The 22,711-nt window shown below is 38.7% G+C and overlaps 1 protein-coding gene across 5 annotated transcripts in view; it reads left to right on the top strand.

The window, feature by feature from the left end:
• Window positions 1-22,711, top strand: part of COL14A1 (collagen type XIV alpha 1 chain) — a 212,549-nt gene that overhangs the window by 145,524 nt on the left and 44,314 nt on the right. For all 5 annotated transcript variants that reach the window (XM_027624793.2, XM_027624808.2, XM_027624828.2 and 2 more), the window contains 6 exons: window positions 3,303-3,380; window positions 5,301-5,387; window positions 13,817-13,870; window positions 17,379-17,474; window positions 18,648-18,701; window positions 19,498-19,551. In XM_027624793.2, the coding sequence (XP_027480594.1) occupies window positions 3,303-3,380; window positions 5,301-5,387; window positions 13,817-13,870; window positions 17,379-17,474; window positions 18,648-18,701; window positions 19,498-19,551 (423 nt within the window). The remainder of the gene's footprint in view (window positions 1-3,302; window positions 3,381-5,300; window positions 5,388-13,816; window positions 13,871-17,378; window positions 17,475-18,647; window positions 18,702-19,497; window positions 19,552-22,711) is intronic.

Below are 22,711 nucleotides of genomic sequence, written 5' to 3' on the forward strand. Positions count from 1 at the left end.
TCGCACATATATTTTTTATAATGTTCGGTTAGTTAGAAAGGAAAGAAGTTACAAAAAGTAAAAAGAGTCTGACTCTTGCTCATTTTGAACCGCATTGTCTTGCATTTCAGGCACTCAAATATAAAATCTTTTGACATGTCTGTACTGTTTCCTACATAATTTCTCTACAAATATGTATGTCATTGCTTTTGGAATAAAAGCCAGAGGGTTTTTTTAATCAATCCCCAGAAATGTGCCTTGGAAAGAAGTCCCGAAATAAAGGCTGAGGAATCTAAGCTATTACGAATGCAAAACAATTATGAATAAATTTGTTGTATTCACACACACAAACACAGAAGGCTGCTGACTTCATCAAACTTGAAAAAGAAAAGGCAACCCACAAGCATTCCTCAAATGATAGTTTTGGCTTCATTCAGCACTTAGTAGGCATTCAACCCCTTGAATAAATAAGATGAACTCATAAGGATCCCAATAACTCCATGGGACATAAGTTTAGCCAAAGGTGTGTATGTAGACATCATAGTGTTTTAGGTGATTAGGTGGTAAACGTTTATTTGAAAAACTTCAAGAAAGCCTGGTCCTTACTGGGGCTAATGAAAGTCCTTTCCTTCACATACATCTTTCCATTCAATAAAATGCTTCTACACTGAGGGCTTTATTCAAAAAATGGGGAATTTCTTAATGGATGAATGACTTAGATTGAACTGGATCTATTTAATACTGTCATAATGGGCCCCATTTAATAAATGCCCCCAGACAAATGGCATTGTAAAGTTAGTTAGGCTGGTGTATCCGCATTTTAAACATTAGACCAAAGATCCTTTCACTGCAAAATGAACTACAAGAAAATGAAACATGCTGTTCAAATCCCAACCAGACCTCCAATTTCAACATGTGCTTACATTTCTTAGGTTCTTTCTTCCTAGGTCCCGATCTGCAGAATGGGGTTGACATTACTTATTATATATACCTCATAGTGGTGATCTAAAGATTATATGATACAGGCAAAGTCCTTAAGATGGTGCCTGGCACATTGTAGTTTTTCATAATATGCCCACTGCTATTGTTGCCATTATTTGCTTAGATTTTTCTCAACCAAAGTATTAAACAGATATGATAATTGTGGAAACAAACTACTGTTATATTTCTGCCCTCAGTACACATCACTTTTATTTAGATTCTACTCTTTTGGCCTTTGTATTATATTCTGCTGCACCTTAAAGAATTCAATAATGAAAGGGCTGTATATGCTCCATTAAAATAATATTTAGGGACACCTGTGTGGCTCAGTTGGTTAAGCATGACCTGATGTGGCTCAGGTTATGATCTCAGGGTGGTGAGGTTGAGCTCCGCATTGGGTTCTATGCTCAGCATGGAGTCTGCTTGTCCTTCGCCCTCTGTTCCTCCCTCTGCTCATTCTCTCTCAAATAAATGAATAAATAAATAAAATCTTTAAATAATAATACTTATTATTTATAACAACTATATTCTAGGCACTGTTATACGTATTTCCTTACATTAACTCATTTTACTGTTATACCTACTATTATTACACTAATGAATAGCTATTATTAAAGAGCTACTGTTATTATATTAATTTTACAGATGTAGAAAACTTGGACTTGAACACATTACATAATTTGTTCAAAATGACTTAGTTTGTGAGAGGAGGATTCGAGGCTTACACCCAGGCAGTCTAGCTCCATAGCTTCCTCACCCCTATGGTCCTTGAAATACTTTTGTTGCTATTGTTCATAAAAATCAGCATCGACATTCCTTAAAAATGTTTTAATTTGGGAAAAAACCTATTTTTCTTGGTCCAAAAACCTTAACAACTGAATTTTTGGATGATCTTTATTTTGTTGTATGTTTGCCCTCCACAGACTCCGATATCCTACCTATTGGGAACTTTTTTCTTTAATCTGGAAAAAAAGCAGCGAGCCATGCACGTATTTCTTCAAACAACTCAATAGTTGTATATAGAAACCAAGCCAACAAAAAAAAACTACGATGCCTTAATTCATGGATCTGCTTTCAAAATTTAAGCTTTACTTTATTAATCTTGCAAACCTCACTTGGGAAAGCATATTTGCAGCAAAGCACAGTTCTTACATATTACAAGAGAAAGCTTGCTTTTATTCTCTTTACTGTTAGATAGAGCAGGCTCTTCTGTGACGCCGCATGCATTGTTGAGTAACTATTTTGTAGTACTTTCTACTTAGGTATTCTCCATTTTCATCTACGGGACCCCTGACAGGGATGAGTAGTATTTTGGGGAGAAAATAAGGCACCAAGAAAGTTTCTAGCACTTGCTGAAAACACCACTTGCTAAAGGCAGTTTGTGGGTTTAAAATGAAAAGATTCCATCTTTCTCCCAGCTCTGTAATCGGTGAAACTTGTAATACTCAAAAATAATATCAGAAGAAACATAATATTAGGACTGGTTGGATCATGAAGCTAATGTCAGCCCTTAATAATATTATAATGATGTTTCTGTATATTTCAAAATGTACATTGGGTTTTGCCAACGTACATGAGTAGAACAAGACCAATATTTATGGAATGATCAATGGCTTAAATAAAAATACATCAGCACAGATTCTCACAATACTATTTGTGAATTTGTCACAACACTTACAATGTTGTAAACAGCATTCATGTGCCTACCTCTCGCTCCTGGTAAGATCTCTGAGGGCAGGATTTTGGTTTTGTTCATTTTCATATTCTAAAGTTTGATGTAGTATCTGGCTTGCATTACACACTAAAGAAAAATTTGTTGAATGTATATATAAGTGATTGAAGTCAGAATTAATTTGACAAGGTTTCGTGAATCCCTACTACCTCCCACATATGATGGGGACACAAAGATGAAGAAGTGGTTCTCTGTCCCTTGAAGAGCTCACAGTCTAAGGAGGAGCTAATATAAATAATCACACTGTATGGTGGGAGATGTGCCAGGAAAGAGAAACGTGGGGTGTTGTGGGGTGGCAGAGGCACTGGTCATGACCATGAGGGCAGAACGGGGCGAGTTTCAACAGGGGTGCTAAGATCCTTCAGGCAGAGATGAGAAGTTGTGATAAATACGGGAGTTTAGAGGCTGAATGGAGTAACTATAGACAAAATCTTAAATCATTGTGTGTCTGAGGAACAAAATCAATTTGATATTGTTAGAATGACTTTATTTACTGTAAAGTTATGTTACAAATGTATCAGTTCTATTATGTGATACAGGATATGAAATCATAATTGTAGACGGAGTGTATCTATTTTTTATTGAATGACAATTTTGTTTTAAATTGCAGTTCCAGTTACAGATGTTTGATATTATCTGTTCCACATCATGGGCCAATAGAGATAAATGCTGTGAACTTCCAGGCCTGGTAAGAATTCTTCTTTTATTAGTAGGTCTGTTCTTTATTGAAATGTTCTAAAATTGTATTTGATTTTCCCTGAAAATTAAATGCTATTTCATAAAACTCATAACAAGCCAATTCATTGTGATGATAATGAAAATCAGAAGAGGTTAAGAAGGAGGTGTGTCTGACATCAGCAGGACATACTGACGTGTGTGGCGAGAGCTGCACACCTCCAGGGGGTACCATTACACAGAGTCCAGAGGTTCTCAAACTTCCTGGTTCAGGAAACCTTTGCAATAATTTTTGCAAAGTTGCAATAATTTTTTTCATGGTACCACTAAGCCAAAAAAAATGCCAAACAATTCCATGTATGAATACATTAGGTCCAAAAATCTTAAGTGTTTATGCTCTAAGAACTCAGTAGCCATATGAAAAAATAATACACATGAATTGAAAGAAGAAAATGGGATTGTTATTTTATTCCTAAATAACCAGAACAACTTAGGAATGGGATGGATGAGCCTGTCGGGAGTACCCAATTTTTCATATGTTGGAATCTGATTGGACGTTGCCACCTCACTTCTTTTTCCACATTGATTTTTTCCATGGTACTTGCTTTCCATCATAGCAACTGCCAGAATCCCAGATTTGCAAGTATATGACATCATCAGAAAAGTATTTCAATATCTAATGTTATAATTGTGAACTACCTTGAGCTAGCGGTTCATATGAAGTCCAGTGGGTGCCGAACATTGCTAATTCTCTTAAGGTTTTAAAATGTTCACGGTGCCCCTGTAAGTTTGCTAAGGTGCCCCAAGGCATCTTGGAACACAGTTCTGAAATCGTAGTCATAATCTGTATAACCTGTGTGATGTTACAGAAAATCAATCTTTTTATCATTATTAATACCAAGTATAACCCAAGCAGGGGGGTTTCCTATAATGAGTTGAAAGCTTTGACTGTTGTACAATATTTAGAGAAAAGTATATATAGTACACATGGGCCCTCTGCTCAACATTTCCTGGGTTTCCGTTGTGAACGTTTCAGAGACTGAGATTATTTTCCACTTGATCATTTAATTATCATCCGTGCTCTATTCAGTTCCAGCTTTACTTTTCCCCTGATTCTTAAAAAGTGAAGCCTATTTTGTCCCTGTCCAACAGGACTGGTGAACCCTATGAAGGTCTGCAGTTTCTTATCCCGGTGCAGACTTCTTTTTGGCCAGTACTTCAAATGGGATAGCCATAGATTGCATGATAGCTGTTAGCAGGTGCTCTGTCTTCATGCCCCAGTAACTCATCCAGAGATGTTAGACTGATGTTCATAATCTATCTTGTAATGTCATGTGGCAACGAAATTGTGCAAGAGCAGAAAAATGAGCTCCTATCCCAAAGCTTTAGATGGATACTGTTGGTGTTTCCTTATGTTCAACCACAGAACATGAGTCATAAGGAAAGTTGTTGCAGGGACTTGATGATGCGTTTAAGCAATGTTTTTATTTTGTTTTATGTGTTTTAGTGCAGATGCAGTTGTTCTGATCGACTATCCCAACATGTTTTTTTTTTAATCCTTTGAAATAGAAATAAGACAGTGTTCAAGACCTTTAGTTCATAGAGTACTCCTACTCAAACGGAATGAAATAGTAACCAGAATCTCTTTTACACACACTCTGCCTTCCTTTCTTCACTTGCATCCCCAAGCTCATTTTATCAACATCCTTTGGTAATGATGATTATCAGTGACTCACTAGACACTCATTCATTTTTCTTTAAGGAAAATATTTTGTGGGCAGGAGAGAATATTCTTTGCCTTTCCACACCAATGTTCACTTGAAAGTTTTTTTTTTTAAGTGTCTTAAATCAAAGTGTTTTCTTTGAGTCCATAAAGCTATTTGTATAGGTTGTCTTGTTAACAGTTATGCTATTTTTTTTTTCCTCCCTTCAGAGGGATGAGGAGACCTGCCCAGAGCTACCACATTCCTGCTCCTGTTCTGAAGTCAATACCGGGACTCTGGGACCAGCAGGCCCACCAGTAAGTCTTGCCTCATTCAGACTTAAATGTTCTTTAACAATATTCATAGTTATCACTTGTTGTGTGTCTAATATGTGCTTGCCACTGTGCTAAACACGTATTTAATCCTATGAGCAAACCAAAGCACGGAGATGTTAAGAAACTTGCCTAAAGAGGGGCACCTGGGTGGCTCAGTTGGTTAAGCGTCAGCTTTTGACTCAGGTCATGATCCCAGGATCCTGGGATCGAGCCCCACCTTGGGCCCCTTGCTCAGTGGGAATCTGCTTCTCCCTTTCCCTCTACCCCCCACCCCCCACTTGTGCTCTCTGGCTCTCAGGTCATGATCTCCTGGTGTCGGGAGATTGAGCCTTACATCAGGAGTCTGCTTGAGATTCTCTCTCTCCCTCTGCCCCTCCCCTCCATGCTCTCTCTCTCTCTCTGAAAAATAAACAAATAAAAATCTTAAAATAAAATCTAAGCTTTTAGCCACAAGGCTGTATAGACTTCTTTAAAAAAAAAAAAGATTTTATTTATTTATTTGAGAGAGAGAGAGCACAAATGGGGGAAGAGGCAGAGGGAGAGGGAATTTCAAGCAGACTCCATGCCCAGCATGGACCCCAACTTGGGGCTTGCTCTCAAGACGCTGAGATCATGAGCTGAGCTGAAATCAAGAGTCAACTGATTGATCCACCCTGCGCCCCTGTGGTTGTTATTTTAAATAAGACTTTCCCTTTGTGTTAGTAAGATGGAGCAATTTTTCATTTGTCTCTGAGTCATTTAAATTCCTTTCTATACAAATGCCTGTTTATAAACTTTTCTGGGATTTTGTTGTGCAGATTTTCTGCTTATTAGTTTCTAAGTGGTTTTATGTATTCTGGAAACTAATCCTTTATTAATGATATGGTTTGCAAATACCACTTCCTGGTCTGTGGCTTCCTTGTTGTTTATGGGACTTTTTATTGTCTAGAAATTTTAAATCCAATGTAGTTAAATTTAATAATTCTGTGAGCTATCATTTTTTATATTTTTCTTTATTACTTCTTTTTAGCCACAGTTCACTTAGAAGTGTCTTTTTAAATTTCCGATCATATGTGCAATTTTATTTTTTTGTTGTATTAATTTTTTTGCACTTTTTTATGGAAGATAGTCTCCGTAGTACCAATTTTTGGACATTTGTTGATTCTTTGACACTTGCTTTGTGGCCTTTTGTCAAGTTTTACAGCTGTTCCCTGTATGCTTTAGAAGAATGTGTGTTTTCTAATTGTGGAGTTAAGAGTTCTAAATATAAATATCCAGTAAATCAAACTGTAAATTATGTTGCTAGAATCTTCTTTATCTGCATTAATTCTTCATCTTTCAATTGCTGAGATAGATGTTTAAAATCTTCTACTTCAATTTCAATCTGTCCAATTTTGTTTGTAATTCTGCTTTGTATATCCTGAGATTGTGTTACAGTGTACAAAAAATCGAGAACAGTCGTCTTGCTAATGACTCACAATATCATTTCTCTTTTGGGTTATTTTCCGGGTATGTGTATATATTTTTTATTTGAATTCAATTAGCCAGCATATAGTACATCATTAGTTTCAGATGTAGAGTTCAGTGATTCATCAGCTGCATATAACACTCAGTGCTCATCACATCACCTGCCCTCCTTAATGCCCATTTTCTTCATCCTTCTAGTTTCAGCCTTTCTGTTGTCTTTAAGTTTGAGATGAGTTCTGTTTAAATAGTATATGGCTAGGTTTTGTTTTCAATCTGGTTTTGCAATTTTTTTAGAGTTTAGTCCATTCATTCTGTTGTTTGTGATAATTAACGTCCTTGGGCAAATATTCCTATATCTACCACCTTACTTTTTGCTTTCTATTATTTGTCCCACATGATGTATATATGTGACTTCCTTGGTTGGTTGAGGTTTTATCTACTTATTTACACTTTTTGGCTTTTTGTTGTTATTCTTTTCTTCTCCCCTCCCCTAATTTGGAAATTATACTTCTCTGTGGCTGTTCTTTTAGTAGTCAACGAAGAGATTTTAACAAACATATTTAGCTTGACAAAGTCTAAAAAGAATCAAGATTTTCACCCTATTTCAACAGATAGATTTTCTTGGAATTTATTTCTCTTGGATCATCCTTTTTATAAATTATGCACTGTTGCTATTGAGTATTTTTTTTTAAGATTTTTTATTTATTTGACAGAGAGAGACACAGCGAGAGAGGGAACACAAGCAGGGGGAGTGGGAGAGGGAGAAGCAGGCCTCCCACGGAGCAGGGAGCCCAACACGGGGCTCGATCCCAGGACTCCAAGATCATGACCCGAGCCAAAGGCAGACGCTCAACGACTGAGCCACCCAGGCGCCCTGCTATCCAGTATTTTTTTAACATCACAAACTAGACATTTTATTAGCACTTGTTATAAATTACTATATGTTAAGACTTGCCTCTATACTTGCTATTTCTTTGCTCACAATATCTTCTGGTAACATTTTTATTTCTCCTGGAATATACCTTTTGGATGTTCCTTCTGTTTGTTTATTTGAGAGAGAGAGAATGTGCAAGCAAGCAGGGGGAGGGTCCGAGAGAGGGGGAGAGAGAGAATCTCAAGCAGACTCCCTGCTGAACACGGAGCCCTCCATGGGGCTCGATCTCAGGACCCCAAGATCATGACCTGAGCCGAAACCAAGAGTCAGACACTTAACCAACTATGACACCCAGGTGCCCCAAGATGTTCTTTTAATGAAAGACTACTGATAGTAAATTTTCAATTTTTGTTCATCGCAAAATGCTTTTATTTCCCATATTATCAAAAGATAATTTTGATGGTTGTTACAGGGATTGTTGATTGTACTTCCTGTATTCATTGCCACTGCTTCTTTTTCATAGTAGAATTCCCCGAGTTTTAGCTAAGTACATGGCCATTCACCTAGGCACTTGACTTCTTAGCGTCTGCACAAGTAGGTATCACCTTATGACCAAGTTCTGGCCAGTGAGAGAAAAGGGATATGCAATCAACCTAGACGTTGTTCTTAAATGAAAACAAAATAACTTCCTTATCCATCCTCACCCCTCTCAACACACTACTCTGGGAACATGTGGTAGTGGTTCACTTTGGTAAGCAGTGTCCTAGAACACAGCAGAGCAATAAAATGGAAGCAACTGAGCTTCCACGTTGCCTTACGTGGTAAAGCTACTCTAGTACACTGAACCGATTATCAGCTCAGATTTTAATATGAGAGAATAATAAGCCTCCTGTCTTCCTTAAAAATTTTTAATATTGGCCTTAATTAAAGCAGTGAGACAACTTTCCAAACTAATAAATGGGAAGATCTTGTTTGCAAGATCCCTTTGTGTTTAGTGATCTGAAGTTTCGCTACGGTATGCTCTGGTGTGGGGTTTTGATGTAGATAATCTGCCATTTTGGAAAACTTATGACTTCATGAGTTTCGATGGCAATGTTTCTCATTAAATTTGGAGTTGAGTTTCGATGGCAATGTTTCTCGTTAAATTTGGAGTTTTCTTAGTCACTATCTCTTCGAATATTGCCTCTCTCCTATCATCTCTATTGTGTTTTTCTGAAACTCAACTGATGTATTTTTTTACTCTCACGTCTCTTAATTTTTGTTATTTATTTCTGCTTATATCTCCAGGCTTCTTCTGTGTAATTTCTTCAAATTTAGTTTCTAGTGTATTCTATATTTAGCTATGTTTAATATGCTATTTAACCTATCCATTGCATTTCTGATTTTGATGACTATATTTAGCACAGCTAGAAGTTATATTTGGTTCCTTTTCAAAACTTCTGGGCATTTCTATGCTCTTTCTTCTTTTGTAATACTTCAAAACTATTTTTTCTTTCAATATTTTAAGTACAGTTTATTTTTTTATCTGATCATTTCAATATCTGCATTGTATGTGTTTCTGAGTCTGCCATTTTTTTTTCTGCTGATGTTACTCATGCTATCTTGTTTCCATATGTACTGTGTGATTTTTGGGGGGTGTATATTTGAGCCGTATTACTTGAAATTTTATCTCGGGGGATATTTTGAGCCAGTTTGGGGCTGTATTCCTCCAGAGAATATCTGTGCCTGCTTCTGCTAAGCCCCTGGGTAGACAACCAACTGAAATCCACCTTAGATGTTTGACTTTGGAGTTGTGTTTGCTCCTGACAGGCAGTATGAATTCTGATCTCTAGAACATCTGAGAATCAGCTTCTGTGTAATATTTCTTAGCAAAGATGTTTCCTACTCCTCCCATAGCTACATTGGAACATTGGAAGCAACATCTTGGTCATCCACCTGCTATTTTTAATTGTTTGTTTGTTTGTTCCCCTACCTGATTCACAGTGAAGCTTTTCAAGTTCCTCAGCTTTAAACATTTCATTTTCAGCCCTGCCCCCACCTATCATAGGCTCAAGTTCACATTTCCTTCCTTTGTGTGGGCTATACAATACAAACTTTGCAGCAATCCTGAACCATTTTCCCCATCCTCCCCCAGGGCAGTCTCTGTGCACATGCTTGCATCTCTGGTTTTTCTTTATTCTTTATTCCTGGTATTTATGCATTCAGTTCTTAATTATAACAATGTTTGTTTTATTTTAAGCAGCATTAATAAGCTTTTTTAGCTGGCGAGTTTTCAAGTTTTTTCATCTGCAATACTGCTGGAACAAGTTATAAAATATTTACATATGACCTAAGAGTCAAACTTTGTAATGAGAAAAAAGCAGCAGAGAAGTGAAAGAGAAGGGTTGAGCTCTGACTTGGAAAGAAAGATATAAAATAGGAGAAAAGTTATTAAAATTTTCAAATATTTAAAGTATAATCAACTATTCAAGAAATAGTATTTGAAACAATATGCAATAAACCCTGGCTAATGATTTAACATAGGTAAATTCTCATTCAAGAATTTACACGTGGGTATTTTGTGCCAATAAAGCTACAAAACAGCTGTAGGAAGGTATGGGTGAATGAACCATATTCCCCTTGCCTAGACTAACCCTTTCTTATTTTGTGGAAATTAACATCCACAAAAATGTATTGAATTCTTGTCATGTGCTCAGTGTTGAAGGTTAAGGGTAAGGTGCAAAATAAGTTACAAAAATAAAAGGCTTTTAGACATGGTGCCTCTGGCATGAATAGCTATGAGCCAAATTGTCACATCTGAACAAAACCTGCAGTGAAAAACCAATCATTAAAGATGCGCAGAAAAAGTTAAAGAGTTTGTGCCAGAATGGTATATTAATTGGGATGCATTGCACTTGCTGCAAGGAACAGAAAATTCGAACTGACACAGTAGTGTAAACCACTGGGACACTTAGATATTTATTGTTTGTGCAACAGAAGATTTAGAGGTGGATGGTCCCCCAAGCTTGTCCCAGCTTCCCACTTTCTTTTCTATAGGCTTGTGGCCTCTTGATCACATTAGCCCAAAGTGACTAATGTGCCCATTCCTGGTTGCAAAGGAGGCGGGGCAAGCAAATCCGTCTTTTTCAGCCTTTGTGGTAGGAGAAATAAAATGGACAAGGGAGTCAGGAAAGACTGTTTGGTAGCCAACCAGCAGTGTCTGCCACTCTGGGGAAAAATAATTTGCATCCCATATAGCAGTGAAAGGTGTGGTATCCAAATATATGAGGAATTTCTACACATTAAAGAGAAGAAGACATGCAACCCATTAGAAAACTGAGTAAGATATAGAAATTGATAGTTGCATTGAGACTAAATGCAAATGGGCAAATGTTATGAAAAAATGCCCCATTAAAGTAGTGTTAAGGAAAATGAAAATTAAAATAAGAGTAAAATATTATTTTTTACCAGTTAGTTTGGTAAAAATGTAAAGTTTGACAACATTGTTGGGGGAGGAAAAAAAATTTCCCTCTACTCTTCTGTATTCTTGGCTAAGACACCCCTTTAATAAAAAGATTAACAGAAGAGAAATAATCAAGAGTTTAATGACACACATACCTCCTGTTTACATGGGACATACCGAGGAAAACTGAATAACTCCCCAACATGGCTGAAGCCAGCATTTTAAATATCATCTTCAGCTAAAGACAAAAAAAAAGGGTGGGGCTGTTAGGGATGGAGAGTCTGTTTAGGGAGGTTACCAGGAAAGGTGCAGCAAACAAGGGTGAAGCTGTTGTGCAGACCCTAGTCTCTGCCTTCTTCATAAGTAAGTTTCTAGAGATTTAGAATCATCCTTTTTTTCCTGGTACAGAAGGAGACACCTTTACAAATGGAGGCATCCCTCATAAATGTAATGTCTCTTGTAAAACTTTTACTCAGTTTTTGGTTTTCAGGGCTTCTCCTGTGTCTGCAGTTTCTTAAATAATCAGACTAAAATAATCCTTACGCCAAAGGGGCACACTGTGAGGTGACAAATTCTGCTCCCCTTCAAGATCAGGTGGTGACTAAGGTTTAGAAAAGCAGGAACCCTCTTAAACTCTTGGTAGATGAGTAAACTGGCACAGGTTTTTTGGAGCACAGTTTGACAATATAATCTACCTACCAATCAAATTTCATTTATAATTCTACTTGTCGATATCCTAAATATTAACAATTGCACTTAGATATTAAAGTTTGTACTTCAGGGCTGTTTAAGGATGTTAATGGCAGAAGTGTTTAAACGGCAAAAAAAAAAATGTGTGAGAAAACCCTATGTTTTCGGTCATAAAGAATGGTTAAACAAACGATTATATATCCAAGGTTTGGAAAACTACGCAACTCGGTCAGAATAAGCTAAATCATATGTTACGTCATGGAAAAGAATCTCTAAAATAATTAAGTTAAAAAACTTAGGAGTATGTAAGAAGTGTGATGTCACATATGTAATTTATAATACATCATATAATAGTACAAAAATACTATAGGTAATAGTTTCTATAGGTACATATATACATATAATAAAATTTTTTTCGAAGATTTTATTTATTTATTTGACAGAGAGGGAGATCACAAGCAGGGGGAGTGGGGGAGGGAGAAGCAGGCTTCCCGTGGAGCAGGGAGCCTGATGCGGGGCTCGATCCCAGGACCCTGGGATCATGACCTGAGCCAAAGGCTAGACGCTTAACGACTGAGCCACCCAGGCACTCCGCATATAGTGCAATTTTATAATTATATTTTAAAAGTCTGGAAGAGGGGCGCCCAGGTGGCTCACTGGGTTAAGTGTCTGCCTTCGGCTCAGGTCATGATCTCAGGATCCTGGGATCAGCCCACACAGGGCTCACTGCTCAGTGGGAGAATCTGCTTGTCCCTCTCCATCTGCCCTTCCCCCTGCTTGTGCTCACTCTCTCTCTCTCAAATAAATAAAATCTTTAAAAAAAAATTAACGTCTGGAAGATAAGCAACCAGGTGTTATTGGGGAGGGGAATGAATTTAAGTGTTTAAAACAAGCTGGAAGGAAGAAACCTTAAAGGCCACCAGATCCAGTCTTTACCCAAGTGATGTGAGTGTTCTGCTGATGGTACACAAAATGCCTTTCAGGAAATAAATTGGAAACACACACTGAGAAAACTTTTCCATTTTCAGTGCGCTTTTAATCCTTCTGCTCAGGTGAAAGAGATATTCTCAATCTGGTGCACACTAATACTTACTTGTCTCCCTTTTTAACAAAGAACAAGCCCATGGCTTACAGACTTCAATAGGAACAAAGTCTAGCTAAATTTAATAACGTTATTTATAGTGTATTTTTAAGGTTACTTTCTATTCTTAATAAGTAATACATTTTCCATTAACTATAGTGCTATAATGTTTGCTTTTAAGATTAGATTTAAGTGAAATAGTGAGTCAATTGAAAAATATTCAGTGTAGACACATATATATTTATGCACATATATACAAAGAATATGTTCACAAGAGTACATATACACATACGTATGTACATGTTATTATGTACACATATACCTAGATAAGGAAAATAATATTAAGTAATTGTGCAGATGGTGCCTTAATAGGGCAAAAATATTAGGGAAAATGCAAATAACTGAAGTTTCAGTAACACTGATTAGCCTTTTATGGTGTAATTAAAATAAAAATCCCAGTCTTGACTTACTGCTTCAATATGGTCACAATTAAAAAACTATTTTTATACGCTTTTTATAATTTAATTGAATAGTCTCAAAGTTGTGGTATAAGACACACCATTTTAGATTAGCAGTGTATTTTATTTGCATCCATTAATAGTAGCAGTTTTACACACTGAATTTCAAAATACTGTAGCTTTTTTTAATCTGAAAGGATTTGGCATAGAAAGCTTTCTCAAACTATGAAATCATCAGCAGGAAGAGGTGAGTCTAGGTGGCAGATTTCCAGTAAAGGATCATAATGAACATATACCATTACACAATGAGTTGGCCTTTATTCAAAATAAGAATTACATAATCCATATTCTTGAAGAAAATGGATGAAATATGCTGTTTAAGACTTGTCTTTGTGCTAATACTTAACATCTGTTCACCAGGGTGGTCCAGGGCTCCGAGGACCGAAGGGCCAACGAGGTGAACAGGGTTCAAAGGTAATGTTCTCTCTGTCTCTCTGTACCTCTGTCTCTCTCATAATTAGCAATAATATAATTTTGAAGTTCAGTACTGTTTACTCCTTGCAATCTAGAACCCTTTATGTTTTTGTGGAAAGTTGTGTCTAAGTCTTTTCCCTTAAAGACTTCTGTTTTTTCATAAAAATATTTAAGAACTTAGTGAAAGAAAGGTTGGTTTCCAGGTCAAAAATAGAATGTCAGTGTTCTGAGTGGCTTAGTTTCAAAGCTTAGTATTCTTTTGTGTATATTCTTCTCTTTCTCAACCTACAACAAAGTAAGGAGAAAACTGAATCACAACTAGGCAGCATTCCCTCCCAGGTAATTTCCCAAGTTTTAGAGTCCTACTCCCCCCCCCGCTATGTATAATCAAACACACAGCTCTGTTTTCCTTTCTCACTGCCCAGGGCCACCACGTGTGCTGGTGTAGGCAATGCGCTGCACAAAAGCACCGGCTGAGACGACCAAGCCCTGCCAAGCCATGTCCAGGCACACGTTTTCCTACTTTGCACAGAGGCACCCTAAGGGATGGGCAGAAGCCCAGCCACTAATTGAATTCAGGCCTCACCATCTTCTATCTGGCTTTTGGCAAATCTTCTAACTGGTCTGCTGGCTCCAGTGATTTTGATTTTCGGATCGATTCTTCACATCTGCCCCCAGATTTATTTCTTTAAAGTTATGCTGGGTCATATCATGCTTTTAAATCTATAGTCATACACTCTTGCCTTGAGAATACAGTTCACCTTCCTTGGTGTGGCATTCAAGGTTCTCTATAATTAGACTCCCCTTTTCATTTGTACCTGTTGCCCCACATGATCTCCTCTCCACCCACCTTGCAGTCTTGACTTACTGCTTCAATATGGCCACTTACTCAATTTGCATGGTATTTTTTCATGGGGAAGAGAACACTGCAAAAGTTTTTACTGTAAAACTGGAAGCAAGTGCAGCAAGGTAGGAGCGAATATGGGGCGGGGGGAACGGTAAACGAAAGAAGACTGAAGGTAATGAGGCACTAGCCAACCCAAAACATGACATATCTCCTTTTTTTTTTTAATTTTCTGATATTGTGACACATATCTTAGGCATAGACTTGATGTTTCTCACCTGGCTCTCTCTCTTATGGTCCTACAAGGAAGGCCAGTGATTTGAAAGCTTCTTCTCAGACAGCAATACACTGGGTCTTCCTCAGTTCCACCTCAAGGCAGTGCCCAGGAGCTCCTGCAGATTCTGGCCTCCTCCTCCCACTGGGGTCCCAGCCGGGTCCCATTGTTTCTCCAACATTCTCACTGGATGATGATTCTGATCATGAAGACTTATTAGGAGCTCAAAGATGTTTGATGATCCCAACAATTGACGATATCAGTTATCAGTTTCTTCTGTTACTCTCTCAACAGTCTCCTTAAGAACCTCACCCACAAACACATCTTCGGCTACTCCAAAATCCATCTCAGCTCAGACATCTCTCGATCCCCAGACTGTTGGACATGTCCACATGTCCATTTCCACAGGACCACTACTGAGGCGGTTGGTTTTACATGATGATTTTAATGAATCACCGATATAAGTACGAAGCGGTTTTAGGAAACTGTCTTGTTAGACAAAGATCCTTACATGTCTACCAATGCCATAGTGTAGGAACAGATAAAGTATACCTTCCATATGGAAAGCCCCATGCTGTATTATTTTCCATTTTGTGGGTCCATATTTTAATTGTAGCAAACAGATAATAAGAATTTAGAAGCTTAAAGCAGCCATGCTGCTGGGCTCTCTGAGTCATTTTTGTCTCATACTGTATAGAATAAAATGAGACCACATAGTTTCTGCCCTTCTCCATTATCAGTTCCTCAATAATATTTAATTGACATATGATTAAATGATTATAAGCATTAACTAATATTTGTCAATTACCGGCTTGTTTCTTCCATCATATTTTTTAAATCTACCTCTATCTCCCCTCCTCATACACTATGTCTCTTGTAAGAATAGTTTTCATTTGTTTTCTGCATCCTCACTTCCAAGTGTTTTTTTTTTTTTTTTTTTTGGTACATAAATGTTCATAGTATCTTTACTTACAATAGCAAAAAACTGGAAATGATTCAAATGTTCATTAATAGGTGAATAAACAGTTTTCTATATATCCATGCAGTGGAGTACCAGTCAGCAATCAAAAGGAACATACTATGGAAACATGCAACAAAATGTATGAACCTCAAAACCACTCTGACACATGAAAGAAGCATGAACCAATGAAGTTCATAGTATATAATTCCATTTATATATAACCAGAATCATACTTAGCCTGCATATGACTTCTGTTCCTATAAGAATCCTGTAAAATTGCTCTTATTAAGGTCATCCATTACCTCCTTGTTATCAAATCCACAGGCTATGGCCTAATTCCTATCTTACTTGAGATCTCTACAGCATTTGATATGGTTGGAAACCTTTTTATTAGAAACTCCCCCGCCCCTTGGCCTTTCCTACACTGCTCAGGCTTCTCTTTTTCTCCCCTCTACCTGCTTTTCATCTCATCTCTATCAGTTTCTTCTGTTACTCTCTCAACAGTCTCCTTAAGAACCTCACCCACAAACACATCTTCAGCTACTCCAAAATCCATCTCAGCTCAGACATCTCTTGATCCCCAGACTGTTGGACATGTCCACATGGTTATCCCTATGAACCTGAAACTTAACCGACTACGCTCATAATCCGTCCCCACTTTTTCTTCTGTATTGCTTGTCCCAAGTAATGGATTCGTCAGTCTTACATTTAACATGATATCCAGGTGTTGGAAGTCTTAACTTATACTAGTTTTCACTGGAGTCCCAGAATGAGAGAAGGGCAAGAAGAAGAGGTTTAGGATGTAGTTTTTCTAGAACTAAGATTACAGAGGTGATGGACCAAGGTCCAAACTATGGAGATAAGAGCTGCTAATGTGACAGGAGTGCCTGATCCTGAGAAGAAAGAAAATCAAGTAATATTACACTGAGGGCAGGTCATTAGGCAGACATGGAAGACAGAGGAATGGTGGGGTCAAAATGAGGAAGCAAACAGGGACTGGGGGCAAAGTCTTCAGTAATGCAGGAGTGCCCCCACGATGGGTGGCTGACAGGGGTGGAGGTGGAGAGAATGTAGTTCAGCTGGATGGTATGAACCTACATGCCACGGACCAGGAGGGTGGTCTTGAAGTATTTCTGTATTTTGGATTTGTTATGGAGTGTGGGGGGTCTAGTTACTCATATAGTTGGCATAGCCTTCTTATTTATGGAAGAAAAAAATTAAAGTTGCAGCAACCCCCATGTGTTTACTCTTTTGGTTTACTGATGACATCTTGTCTGGGAGGCATGTTGTCTTGCTCTATCCTATCAGCATTTTGTGTCTTAGGAACATTCCATAAGGAAATAAATTATAAGTGCTCTAAGAAGAAATATCTGTTGAGTACCGAGAATCTAACTTACCTCTGGAATGATTATCTTCTCTTGTGTTCCAGGGACCAGAGGGCCCTCGAGGTGACACAGGCCCTCCAGGACCCCAGGGTCCCCCTGGACCCCAAGGACCAAGTGGTCTGTCCATTCAAGGAATGCCTGTGAGTAGTATGTAAACATTTGGGTGGATTTTATTGTGATCACTTTTTCATGAGTTATAAAGAGTGCACTTTTGTCTTCTGTGCTCTTTATAATGAGCCTCAGTCCCTTCCAACCCCTAAAAATAAGAATTGAGAAATGGAAGTAGTAACTGAGAGTTCATGAGTACATTCATTAGCCATTTTTTTGTTAAGTGGTGAGGGTCTTTTGCAAATAGTTACATCCACACAGAGTAGGTATATCCATAAGCAATTTGTCTAAGGAGAGAAACAGGGCTATTACATGTATTGTCCTTTTTCTTGTTGGAGCAAGTCCTTAACAGATGTAATAAAATCTAGAAAGTAACAAATTCAAGTTGTTCATTATGTATTTGTAGTAATCATGGATATAGATTCATGGAAGCCATTTGTTTATGATTTTTATCTCAGTGGGCATCAAAGGACAGTGCACTTAGTTGGAGTTTTAGATTATAGACAGTGTACTTTTATACAGCCACTCTGTTTGTAAAAGCTGTTTGTATCACGGAAAACAAATTTAATGCCACTCACTGATTGTCATTAATCTTCCTCTAGGGATCAGGATTTCAAGAGTAAAACCAATTTCTATTAAATAAAATTAATATTTGAAGCAAACAAGCCTTTTAAGCACATTTTAGCCGTCTTTCTGGGCATATGATTCTTTCGCCCTCACCGAGAAATTTTCTGTTCTGGGTTATTTTCACAGTTTAGAAATCATTAGCATTCCAGTTATGCAATTGCTACTACTACTAATAAGCCTTTGATAAAGTCTTGCTACCTGCCAGATTCTGTGTTTGCTTTTTCATTCGTTTATCTTTCTAGCCAAAACAAAAGCAAAACTCTAGATAGAGATGAACTCTAAAAATCTAAGCTATCAAAGTATCGAACTGTTCCATCTCTCACACAGATGTACAGTCTGGGCTCAGCCATATCAGACTGTATGTTCTGTGTTTAAACTGTTGTGCCGTATAAATGTTCAGCTCCGTAGGAATGCTTACATACAGGGGGGAGCATATGTGAGAAGTGAAACATGCCGGCTTTGGATGTTAGCGCGAAAGCAAGTTAATGTTGAAAATGTTAGCGCAGTCAGAGGAGAGAAAGAAAAGACAAAGAATTGACCCTACATGACCTTAACCCCGAATGCTTTTGGCTATTCAGGGAATGCCGGGTGCTAAAGGAGAAAAAGGAGAGACTGGCCTTCCTGGCCCACAGGTATGAGTTTTACTTTTTAGTCTGCAAAAAAAAAAAAAAAAAATGCTTTTAGCTTGGGGCCCCTGGGTGGCTCAGTCAGCGAAACGTCCAAGTCTTGATTTCTGCTCAGGTCATGATCTCAGGGTTGTGGGATCGAGGCCCACATCAGGCTCCATATGGAGCCTGCTTAAGATTCTCTGTCTCCTGGTGTCTGGATGGCTCAGTCATTGGGCGGCTGCCTTTGGCTCGGGTCATGGTCCCGGGGTCCTGGGGCCCTGGGACGGAGCTCCACATCGAGTTCCACATCAGGCCCCCTGCTCGGCAGGAAGCCTGCTTCTCCCTCTCCCACTCCCTGTGCTTGTGTTCCTTCTCTCACTGTGTCTCTCTCTGTCATAAAATAAATAAATAATCTTTGGGGAAAAAAAAAAGACTCTCTGTCTCCGTCTTCCTCTGCCCCTCCCCCACCAAATGTTCTTAGCTCTAGAGCCTTGCCAAGGTTAGGGGGGTGGGCAGGAAGGTGGGAAAGGCTGTAGCTTCTAAAGTCTGCTGTGACTCTACCAGTAAGTGGCTTCTGTATTAAAGACTGTTAGCCTGTATCCATTCACTTTAGTAGTCTCTGAGAGTCATACTGATGCTCTGGAGGGCGAGCCTGGGTGGGGAACATTTCTTTCATATAAATCATTTCTGGATTCTGAATTCATCTTTATGCTATTACGTTTGTTTGGAGGTCTTGATCTATTTCAGGGAAGCTGGGTGGAAAGGCAGTTGATTTCCAATTTCCGTGACTCTGACTTTTTTTGGTCCTTGCTCTACCTAGGGTATCCCGGGAAGCATTGGTTCACCAGGACGCGATGGCTCTCCAGGCCAGAGGGTAAGGACCTGCCCAAGGTTGTTAGCACAGGAGATTCCTTACCAAGTCATTCTTTGTTTCTGATAGTTTTCTATGCAAGGAAGTCAAACTAGGTGGTTTTTTTCCTTATCATTCCTCCTCTCTGTCTACATTCTGCCTATCCTGTGTCTATTTCCCTTCACTGACATCTTCTATGTCCATTAGTTTCATCAAAACCTGAGAACGTCGATCAAACCTTCCCAAATTAGCAACACCTCTTTCTCAATGTTCCCATAACCGGAATGCAATTTGCACTGAATCGTGCCCATCGGTTTAGCAGGTTTTCCAGCTTTTTTTCAATTTTCTAGACACAAACCTAGAGGAAACCAAGGATCATAGGAGTTGAAATTTAAGTATTATGACTATGCACAGTGTTCTTCATTTATTTGCTATGTGTCAGTTTTCTAGTCTTTTAACCTGTTCGTGTGGACAGCAGTGAAAGACGTTATAAGGATGGTCAGGACAGGAGAGAGTTAACATCCAGTGTTTGTTTAGTCAGCACGTTTTCACTAAACCCAGTTTAAAGTTCTATCCTCAAAGAGTTTGTAGCTTAGTGGGAGAATACATAACCAAAGAAGAAACTGTAATGCATACTATGGATGGAGGCATTTGCAGAGCCCTATGAGGGTATTTACAAAGAATAGAAAACTAAGCCAGACTTGACAGGTTGGGGAAAGCTTCTTGGGTGAGGCACCATCGAGGCTGAGTCTCAAATGAGAGACAAAAAATGTGCATGGGAATAGGAAAGCTATTGCAAGCAGAGAACAGAATCTACAAAGGGGTGGAGATGAAGAGAAGGTGGGCCATTTCCAATATTGCACAGAGTTCAGTGTGGCTGGAGAGTAGAGTGCAGTGTGTGCATGAGTGGGTGCATATCTGTGTATACACACGTACACACAGATTTGGAAAGACTGTCAAGAAATGAAGCTGGAGAGGTAAACACAAATTCAAGTAAATCTTTTTTTTTTTCCTTAAACTGTCACTGATTTAGGATGTGGGTGGCTCCACAGTTTCCCTCAAAGCCTGAATTATATGGAGTGGCAACCACTCAGATCCAATCCAATGAAGGACAGCACATTTGGCAAGCAATGCTTATTTTTGGAACAAATTACCCACTGGGTTAGCAAATGATTGGCTGGAAGACTGACTTCTCCACTCAAACAAGACCTGCCTTTAGCTCAGGGTGGCTATATGCCTCAAGAATAAGGAAATTGTTTTTTTCTATAGAAGCATAGTGTGGGGCCTTAAATTCTTTCCATGTTCTTTTTTTGTTTTTTCACCAAACTTTCGTTTGCTTAAAATCTGTTTAATCTTTGCCCATTAAATGGAACTACTGAGTCTGTAAATCATGTCCACGTAACTTCATCTAAAGGAGGCATTCTCTAAAAGTTAGATTTATGTAGGTTTCTTGTATATGTGGAAGGAGTATCTAGAAGTATTTATGTGCTTTGGCAAAGGGCTTAGGGCAAGATCCTGTTTGGTTACACACCTAGATTCTTCTGTGATTCCTGAAGTTCTGAAAATGGCAATTCTAAAGGTTTGGTTCAGTGAATTTACTTCATTTATCTATGCGTGGAGACAAGTCTTGGCAAAGAACTCCCAAATCAAACATATTGGATTGGTGTTTGGATCATTGGGTTTTAGAATACTTTCCTTTAAAAATTCTTTTTTTCCTTTTAAAACCAATATACCAACACAGACTTTTAATAATTATTGTGCTGTTCCTTCAAGCATGTTTTCTTCTAGAGAATGAACAATCTTAGACCTGTAATAAAGTGAGGAGATATCTGTATGTGGATTTTACTGTCCTCTCTCCCTCAGTATGGAGGCAAAAAAACTTTCAGAATGTGTTCAGTTCCTATTTTGAAAAATTATTGGATGGAAATGGACTTACTTTAAAAACTGGCTTTCAGAAGATACTCATTCTTTGCAGGGTCATGTTTAAAAAGTATTGTGCAAATTCTGTGACAGTTGTTTTAGAAAAGGACAATAGCATTCCAGTGTAGAGCTTTACGGGGTGCCATTCACACAAAATAAAATATAATGGCGCCCCCTAGAAATAAAATGGAGGCCCTGTTTGAGGGAGCAGCTGCATCGATCTTATTTAATAAGATATTAGTTGAGCACTTACCTTAATTGAACACATACTGTGTGCCAGGTTCTGTGCTCAGCCTGGAGAGAGTTGTCCCTTGCTGTCTCCAGAGAGGAAGGAACCAGAAGAAGAGAGATTTTCAGTAGCTAAAGGAGGCAATTCCTAGACCATCAACCTGGAGGACATGGAAGGGTGTGGTGGTATCAGGAACATGACTCTTAACCTGGGCCAGGAAAACAAATGGGTCTTCCTCAGAGACAGCAGAGAAGGAAGGAAAAGTGGATGAAAACGGAGTTGTTCAGGTGGCTCTGATCTGTTTAGTCAAATATGTAGGGGGTTAAGGAAAGTAAAAGGTCTAAAACAATGAGATAGTTACTTAGCAGGATTGTAAAGTAGGAGGTCCTGAGCCAATATTTATGGGGATCATAGCAGATCCAGGACACGGAACACCTTGATGGAGGGCCAGGTCTTTCTGGGACAGCAGGTCTCTGTGGTTCGACAGTGGGAGAGAAGTGTTGCTGAGAGTACTAGGGACAAAACTTCATGATTATTCCCCCTCTGCCATAGCCATCTTAAAAGGCAAAGAAAAAAATTAAAGAAATAACAGTAACAACCAAGGTACAGAACAGACACTGGATGATGAGACTTCCCGCTGAAATACCTGAAAAGCCACTTCCAGAAAACAGTCCCGTTAGGCTTGACTGTCCAAGGAATTGGGAAGGCAGAGCTATTTTGTCTTTTCATCTCATTACCCCCTGAAATCACTTCCTGTTGCCGCACCTTCATTGCCCCTGATCCTGAATGAGGAAAGCCCACTCTAGACAGAGGCAGCGGTTGGAATAAATCCGTGTGATGGTGTCCAGCCAATGCCTCTCGGTCCTTGGGCTCTCTCAGGAGGTGAGAGCATGAGGCAGGCTGTAAGAGCGGTAGGTTACTCCTTCCTGCTCATCCATCTTTCTTTTTAATCTCTGTCTTCTCTTGTTGACAGGTAAGAACTCCCAGCTCAGAGGGAGCACCACCACCTTGACTGTCGGCTTAGGGAAAGGTTAG

The sequence above is a fragment of the Zalophus californianus genome, chromosome 4, assembly GCF_009762305.2.
Source record: "Zalophus californianus isolate mZalCal1 chromosome 4, mZalCal1.pri.v2, whole genome shotgun sequence".
Classification (NCBI taxonomy): Eukaryota; Metazoa; Chordata; class Mammalia; order Carnivora; family Otariidae; genus Zalophus; species Zalophus californianus.